At 42.3% G+C, this 8,866-nt stretch overlaps 1 protein-coding gene across 1 annotated transcript; it reads right to left on the bottom strand.

Annotated features, from left to right (window-relative positions):
• Positions 1-483: 483 nt before the first annotated feature.
• Positions 484-8,625, bottom strand: kifc1 (kinesin family member C1). The gene is made up of 18 exons (XM_080442345.1): positions 8,534-8,625; positions 8,057-8,347; positions 7,813-7,898; positions 6,865-6,969; positions 6,455-6,557; positions 5,963-6,022; positions 5,257-5,485; positions 4,901-5,066; positions 4,530-4,718; positions 3,676-3,789; positions 3,190-3,273; positions 2,884-3,081; positions 2,481-2,645; positions 2,059-2,197; positions 1,644-1,783; positions 1,331-1,404; positions 1,136-1,211; positions 484-878 (listed from the first exon to the last, which is right to left on the bottom strand). The coding sequence occupies exons 3-18, from the start codon at positions 7,816-7,818 to the stop codon at positions 834-836; spliced, it is 1,893 nt and encodes a 630-aa protein (XP_080298471.1). The 5' UTR covers positions 7,819-7,898; positions 8,057-8,347; positions 8,534-8,625; the 3' UTR covers positions 484-833.
• Between the last annotated feature and the right edge of the window lie 241 nt (positions 8,626-8,866).

Below are 8,866 nucleotides of genomic sequence, written 5' to 3' on the forward strand. Positions count from 1 at the left end.
AATGGGGCATGGCATGGAGGTGATCACCTGTGGCACTGTAGGCTAGTGTCTCACACCTTCATCTTGACAAAACAACAAATTCTCTGGAGTTCAGCGCAGTAATACCATGGTCAGTACACCAAATAGTTTTGGCACATGGGCAGGTGCCAAGGCCTGCTGGAAAAAGTCACCATAAAGCTTAAACATACAACTGAAGCACAAAGTGCTCTAAAATATCCTGATAGTTGACGTCAAGGTTTAGTCGCACATGCATGAGCAAAAATGGATCGACACGCTTTGTGTCCTGACGGAACTTTTGAGCTGCCATTTTTTAAATACCAACAGGGACACCAGGTTTAAAGTTTTTTTTTGACAAAGTGTTCCACACATTTAACCCTCCCTGCCTCTGAAACTACTCCATGAACCACTCTAAATGTCTTGTTCATCTTTCATGTAGTGATGAAACAATTTCCCAGTCAGAAAGTAATTTAATCACACATCAACTGTGGCATGAAAAACATTTATTGGAAACATTTTTTAAAAAGTACAAGTGTTAAAAAAAAAGAAACCCGCTGATTTACAAGGTCGCGAGCCATGTCACACAATCTGTTATTTTAAAAAAAGAAATGGAGATTAACAATTACATTTCCCCCAGTAGCAACAATATGAACAAAACTGTAAAGACAGCATAATATAGGTCTATGTATAATATGGATGTATTATACACAATTACAAAGACTTATAATATGCATGTACTATACACAATTAAAAAACTTTTTTGAGGAGGGCAACAATTTGAGTTTCCAGATGGACAGGTCATGTTGGCCAATGAGTCAGCCGAGGCATAGCGACGGCTACTTCCTATTTGCTGTAGCCGTGCCAATGACGCAGTCATTCACCTGGAAAAGAACAAAAAAAAGTGGTTAGAAGTTCACCAACACTGACTTGACATACAAGTCGAGATACGAGCAACACTAGAGATTAAGCATATTAATAATTTAGTTAAAAAAAATATATAGCATGGTTTTCCCAAATATAGGCTCATCATTATGTTTGGTTCCCAGGGAGACAAATTTGTGTTTTGGGTCCCAGCCTGAACCCCAGTTTAAGCAGTTACAAAGTGCTCAAGAAAGAAAGCGTAATAAGTACTACCCACCTTGCTAGCAAACCTCAGAGAGTTCAAAGTCTCCCCAAAGTTGTCAGTCTCTGGGGAGATGTTGGCAAACATCAGGCTGATGGGGTGAGAAAAAGACAGTAAAATCAGTCATATAATGAGTTCTGACAATGTGTGTACATTTCAGAATCATGCTCTGTGCACAAAGCACAGATACCTGAAGTTCAGCAAACTCACGTTTTGCTGTTTCCTCCCAAACATCCCTGCAGAAGGTAAGTCAGTTTGGAGTTCCTGTATGGAACAAAACTCTCCTGGAACACAAGGAAAAGATTGTTTTAGCCTGGTTCCAAACCAGAAGTTTTTCCTTAACAAAACCCAAGACTCATCATAAATATTTCCAATAACGCAATGCATAAGTGAACCCCAAAACTCAATTATATTTTCATCAATATGAAAGATGCTCCAGTCAAAAAGCACCAGACTTGGAAATTAAACAAGTGAGTGACATTCAATTCAGCATCAGATGAGCAGGGTTCAGAGAATCACAGACCTTGTTTGCCAGGGCGGTGATGACAATGCCCAGGTTGGTGAGGGAGCCGTTAATGGCCGTCATTTCTTTGAAGCGGTCGCCTTGAGCCTGGCTCTTCTGAACACGCTCGCTGCCGGCCAAGTCCACCAGGCATAGGGTAGCTGTACAGAGTACATAGTCAGTGATAAGAAAAAGTTGGTTGAGTCAAGAAAATTGTAGCTTGAAAACCCACTGAAATTTTAAAGCAATTTTGTACAGACAATTTCACGGAGTCTATGGAACACAGGTTCCCAGATCAGAATTGAACATTACGTTATAGGGTTGCGCAGTAAACAACCGAGCAAAACGGGGACACCAATTACACGAAGACAGGGATGGAATGTTTCACGCAAATGGTTAGTGATAGTGGCTGAAGCCCCCTTTAAATGATACTCACAGTTGCACTTCAGGTCCCTGTCCGCGTTCTCTCCCACGATGTCAAGCTGGAACACTGAGTGGGAGCGGGAGGAGCGGTCATTGACGCTGGTCTGAGCGGTGGCACGATTCTGGTTTGCCAGGGCTATCAGATTGTTAACCTGACATGGGGAGAAATAGAATTGGCATATTTAGTCAGCTTGGAGAGAAATGAGCATGATGTGGCACTTCAGGCCACCACAGGAAAATGGCAGAAACAGACAATCTAATTTAAAAGCTCAACAATCTAAACACATTTCACATGTTGTGAGCTTGTAGGTCAGCTATTTGACTTTAAATAGCAACTGCTTTAGGGAACTAAATGGGGACACTAGGTTGAAAGTGGCAATGTAAGAAATATTACACAGGACAACTACTGACATAGAAATAAGTGTGCTGCTGTACCTTGTCCTCTGAAGTGACCTTCTTGTAGGTGAGGTTTGTGACGGTCACAGTGTTGTTGGCAGCCTTCCGGATCTCATGCTCAGGCCGATTGCTGGCCTTGCCAGTGTACAGCAAGTCACGCAGAGTCTCATTGTAAATCTCCACGAAACTTGCTGTGAAGGAGAACTGAGGGAAACCAGGAGTATTAGGTGAGACTTTTTCCTCCACAAATAAGGTTAATTCAAAACCTAAACCCAGGTACATTTCAACTTTAAATACTGTCAAGAGTCAGATCACCCCCAGACTCACATTTAGTGTGAGGATATTCCATTTAGTGTGAGGATATTCCAATTGTAACCAAAACTATTAAAATATTTCATCCAGATGCCTTTCTGGAGGAAAAAGAAACTACAGGATGACTGACCTGCCAGCCTTGCTCCTCCAGTTTCCTTCCTGCCTTAAACACCTGCTGGACTGCCCGTGGAATGACTCCCCTGCCATCCTCCGTGTCTTCTCCCTCCATGGTGTGCGTTTTTCCGCTCCCCGTCTGGCCGTATGCGAAACAACATACATTGTAACCATCCAGGGCCGACTGCACAAGGAGGGAGATCTCTGCAAAGACCTGGAGGAAGGAGAAAAAGAAAAATATATAAACAGCTAATTAAGAAGTCTTAACATATCTAACAGGACAGTGAGTGAGAAAGTGAGTGTAAGAAGAATATATAAATACCTCTTCCTGTGAGCATTGGGGCCCAAAGACTTGGTCAAAAGAGAAGGAGTAATTCTTCTGCGTGTCTGTTCGGCCTGTATGAGACTGAAGGGTACAAATAATTTAGTTGATGCTATGTCCAGTGTTTATGGAGGCGGTGATAAAGTATATAAAGGAACAGTGCCAATATGAATTGAGTGACGACAAAACAAGACACTGTCCAATAACAGTTAGACCCAATGTAGTTCTCAGACTTCATGGAGTCAGTCTGGGGCATCAGTAGTCTATTCTAAGACTCCAGATTTGGGCAAAGTTTCAGACTCAACCATAAACCCCATTCACTGCCCCTTTAAAAAAAATAGCCCATGTACAAGCTCACAACGGGCCATGGCGCATCACAAGCTTGTATATAATAGTCTAAGTATAATTAGATTAAAGTTCTGTGTTTAACCTTTTTTTAAGTCAAATTGGTCCAACCAACTGATATGAAGGGCATAATGGACTCACCTCCTCACTCTTGGCCAGAATCAGGGACTTGTTGTCATGAGCAGAGAGCTGGATGTGACCATCCATTCCTCCAGCCATCAGAGGGCGCACTCTACAGAAAACTCTGATGTTGCCCTATAGAAGTAAACCAGTTTGTTTGAATTCAAAACAATGACTTGTCGGGGTAAAGAAAATATCGCATACAGACTCACAATAGACTAAAGTCTACACACACACTTATATGATATTAAGAAGAGAGATACAGTTAAGTGCATACATTTAAAAATAACGTTTATAATAAATTAGGGCTACAGCATGCGTGTTACGTTTAATACATGGGATACCCGACTCTTACAACTGAACCAGAGAGGAGTGGCTCATATCTCTCCACAAGACTTTGTAGAAAAGGAAAGCTGCACACTGTCCCATTTACAGTTCAAAAGATACCAGTACTACAACTGATGCTCATTACTGAATGCAATTGTTCCCCCTCTAGTAATTTTTGGATGTAGGGCAGGGCTGGTGTAGGAAGGTTAAGGAATTGTAGTATTACGCCTGTCAGCAGTATGTATTACTTTCAGTAAAACCAAACATTCAAAACACTTTTAGAGAACAATTGTCTGTTTAGGTCAACAACTGTTCATTCATCACCGTCTTTGAAAGAGCATGCAGTACTCAAGCAGCCTCAACCCATGACGAGTTACCTTTCAACTGAGGTTGAAGAGCAATCTTCAATTCACTGTTTTACAAGCTGTGAGGGTTCACAATTATGGGCATATCTTGTGTGTACCGGTGCACTAATGTCTATGGAGTGGCAAACAGAACACCCTTCTCCATCCCTCCATGCAGCCAGAGCCCTACAAGGTAAACCTTGCCTTTAGTTCCTGGATGATATTATGTAGGCGCCGTCGCTCCATCTCGCCAAAGTGCAGCTCATCATTCTGGCGGGCTACAGTCTCAAGGTGAGCGGCCAGCTTCTCCTCAGTCTCTTGGAGTGTCGTCTGGGTACAACTGAAGCTCGTCTGGACACAAGTCAGGCTGGACTCGGCTGCAGACAGCTTCACCTTTAAGAGAAGAGGAGAGAACATTACATTTTAAGAACCATAGGTTTCAACTGAATTTTGATTTTAATTTAGGCTGTCCATAATGAGAACCTTGGGTGGGGAAAGCAAAAGAGAGTGTTCAAGACAAGTTCCAAGGCTTTATTTATTGGAAATTAAATGCATGGTAATGATGAATAGCTTACCTTTAGAGATTGCAGCTCTCTTTCCACATTTTCTCTGAGGGTCTCTGTGGCCTTGTGCTCCTGCTCCAGATGCAACAGCTGCCTCTGTAGCTCAACATTGTTGCCGATTGCATTTTGGAGATCAGCTTTGACCCCAGACAGGACCTGCAGCTCCACCTCATACTCACTGGTGGGGAAAACGCACGTTTTAATTTTCCTGCTGCCAACATTGGCCAAAAACTAAATACCATTACTAGAGCCCAACCGGTAATTATGCAGACGGTATGTCCTGATATTTCAGCACTATCAACCTGGCGTCCCCATTTAGGCCATGTCGGTCAGGCTCAAACCATTACATCCCCAGTGATGCGACATACCTGAGGCGACTCTGCAGTGTTCTGATCTTACAGTCCTTCTCGGTCACTGCAGCCTTCAGCGACACGTTGTCTTGGGAAGAAGATTTGACTTTGGTCTGGTATGTGGCGAGCTTCCCCTCCATGTCAGCGACCTTGCCTTTTAAGTCCCAGCTGGGTCGCTTTGCCCCTGCGGAGGGCGCGGACACGCCTGCTTTTGGAACTGTGGCTGAAACGGGCCTTTTAGAAACACCTGTAGGACATCAGAATGTGTGTCAGTGTTTTATTTATTTATCACTTTTACCAACAGGTTTTGGTTAACAACGTGATGAACTGAAGAGACCATTTGTGGTCATTAGGCGTTGGAACCATTAACCCCGTTCAGGCATAAGAGCGGGTCATGGGGCAACGCAGTTTTGTTGCTTTAGCTTCTTTTGTAGGGCAGCACAAAGACAATGTGGGTCTATGGGAGACACCCAGAGCTACTGGGGCGTAATCAGCTTGCTGGAGGGCAGTGTTCAAAACTGCACAAAGACTAGGGTCGATATCTAGGTCTGGGGAGATTCATTTTGATTAGGTTACCCAATCTAAGTCATTGTGCCTCGTGTTTAGCACTTGACAATTATAATCAGCCATCTATTGCCGTTTGTGGCACAATACTACGGGTTGCTCAACAGTTTAACCTCTGTATGCAGACAATAGATAAATTAGATGTATGCAGACAGTCTACCTCTAGAAGGCCCAGCAGCAACGGTCGCAGCAGGAGGCGCCATGGATCTGGCTGGTTTAGCTAAGAGGCAGAGGCACAAAGGTTGACAGTGGTTACGATATTGTAATTTAGATCGCATGTTATGTAGACAGATGCCAGGCCTATAGTCACTATAGGACGCCATACTATACACACTATGGTATAGTGTGTATAGTTTAAAATGTACATATTATACCGTTTAGACTTTAGAGTTAAACTGATGATACCCATGATCCTAGATTACCATTTCTATGCATTTGATGGATTACCTAGTGTTATCCATGCTAAATCGCTCTGGATTAAGAGCGTCTGCGAAATGCCTAAATTGTATTCATAGAACTAAAATCAAAGCTGAAATTCTTGTCAAATGCAAGACATGGTCCTGAAGATGGGTTGGACCCACAAATCTTACAGGACATCATAAAGTTACATTTGTACACTGTCAGAGTCTCTCACTGAGCATTTTCAACTTACACACAGAGGGTCTGGCGGTGGCTGTTGTGGGTCTCTTGTTGCCGATGACAGTGGCTGCTACCTTTGGTCTGATGACCGCCTCTGGGTCCTTGCGCTGCCTTTTCTGCAGGAACAGAAAAGGTTAGGGCCCGGGGTCAGAACAATAAACTGCCAAAGAACGGCATTATAAATATAGTACAACCACAACTTTCTCCCAGCCCTTGTGGTTGCCATATTTAGCAAGAAATTCAAGCAATTTACAAAAACATACTAAACTTCAGGTGGTCCTGACCTGGGAGTGGGTCAGTGGGATACAAAAATGTACACACGGCTAGGCTATTAAGTCACAGGGCATTCTAGTAATCCCAGAGTGACCCCTTACACGATGGTCAAGTATTTACAGTATAATTAGGAATGTTTGCAACACAAACCTGGGCAGGCTGGCTTTCATAGTTTTCCGTAGCGTTAGCCAGGATCCTCTTTGTGGAGCTCATGGGCAAGGGTAGACGAGAGACCGACTTCGGTGGGTCTGCGTTCTGTTGGATATTATATACACAATAATTTAAGTTAATTATAGCAGACCTAGCCTTGGATCAAGACTAAACCACTGTAAAATACATCTATGATAAAGTATATTTACTCAATACCGTCCTTGGTATTTTCACTTTACTGGAGCATTTCCAATTTTCAGTACTTTTACTACGCTACAGTCCAGAATGACGAAACACATTGTGAGCTTGTAGATCTGCTTTTAACACATTTGAAAACTTGAGAAATGTCATGTGACATTCTGCATAATGAGTATACAGAACTAAACAAGTGGGTGAAATTCGTTTTCGTGCATAGTTCCCATCATATCGTTAGGAGTACTTTGATAATGAGTACTTTAAGTACATTTTTATACCAATAATGTTGTACTTTAACTCAAGTACATTTTGAATTCCGGACTTTTACTTGCAACAGTATTTCTACATTGTATGGCATCCTACAGTCACTATAGGACGCCATACTATACACACACTATAGTATAGTGTGTATAGTTTAAAATGTACAGATTATACTTAAACTGATGATACCCATGATCCTAGATTACCATTTCTATGCATTTGATGGATTACCTCGTGTTTGAATTCCGGACTTTTACTTGCAACAGTATTTCTACATGCAGTATTGATACTTTTACTTATTTTCCAACACTGGCATTTTAACGACTCTGATATTTGCATAGATACAAGTAAGTAAGTCAGACTTGATAAAATACATCTATGTCTTGAACCAATGCCAGCAAGGAGGATCCACCCAAAACATAACAATCCAAAGTTATAACTTATTGCCATATAGATCGTGTCTTGTAAATAAACAAAGTTAACAGCACCCACCTCCATGTTGTCGTTTTGTTTGCTCTCCTCTCCTAGTATCTCAAAACTGCTAAACCGAACAGGCCAGCGGAGTGGTTGTTTTTCTCCTAACAGAGAAGAGGATTGTTAACTCACTACACACACACACACACTGTATAGAAACAAAGTGGACATTTTTCATCGTCAGCATATGAGACAGAAATCCGTACAATGCCGCGGTTGCCTGCCCGTTGTGAATTATGTGTAAATTAATTCGTTTCCTTACCGTGTTTGTTGACTTCGATGAATTCTCCTCTCCGGCTGTAACGAAGTACCAAACAAACGCCTGTTTGGATGATTCTGTTGCCGCTGCAGCCGTTTGAATTTAAACTGGTCGGTTGTTTAGTATCTGCTCAGCTGATTGGTTGAAACAGCACACGCACGCTCCGCCTCCGCGGCCGTGCGCATGCCTGTGTCCGTGTTGCCATGTTTGCTTATTATAAGCGACCTTGGGCTTGTTTTTTTTTATGTGGTTGCGTTTTTTGCGCTTGTTTCTAAACAAGCTTGTAGTTAGTTGCTTGTTTGGGCTTGTTTCCTAATGTTCAGAGTAATTTAGAAAGAGAGTAATGACAGTAGCGTCGACTCCCATTGTAAGAATGGAATGCGGAAGTGCTCTGTCTACGTCAATGAGATAGTTCCAATGTTTGCCCATAGGCCCGCTTTGCGGCGAGATCAAAGCGTGACGTTACTCTCTCTTCTACACTCTGCTAATGTTGTTTAAACCAGTGGTTCTCAACCATTTTCATGTCAAGGACCCCCAAATTAATATGTAATTTGTCCCTAATACCCATCTGAAAATGTTTTTTTTACAGGGAGCCCCGTGGCCGTACCAGATTTGTGTTGTTAGAATGTTTAAAAAATATTCCAAATATTCCACATTTTATTTAAAAAAAAACGGAAATAGCAGAGCAACAAGCTACAACGCTTGTAGATCGGCTATTTTCAAATAGCCGGTTTCTTTTGGACGTTTTCCTAGACCTGGTTGCTTATTTCTCTCACAAAATTTGGCAACACTGGCCTGTGCGCGTTCGCATCT

Source organism: Gymnoscopelus braueri (genome assembly GCF_963280865.1).
Source record: "Gymnoscopelus braueri genome assembly, chromosome: 11".
Lineage (NCBI taxonomy): Eukaryota > Metazoa > Chordata > Actinopteri > Myctophiformes > Myctophidae > Gymnoscopelus > Gymnoscopelus braueri.

Coding starts and splice junctions, on each gene's coding strand:
- kifc1 (XM_080442345.1), bottom strand. Junction 6,558..6,864: donor ATGAAAGCCAGCCTGCCCAG/GTTTGTGTTGCA, acceptor CTGTTCCTGCAG/AAAAGGCAGCGCAAGGACCC. Junction 3,790..4,529: donor ATATCATCCAGGAACTAAAG/GCAAGGTTTACC, acceptor TTACTTCTATAG/GGCAACATCAGAGTTTTCTG.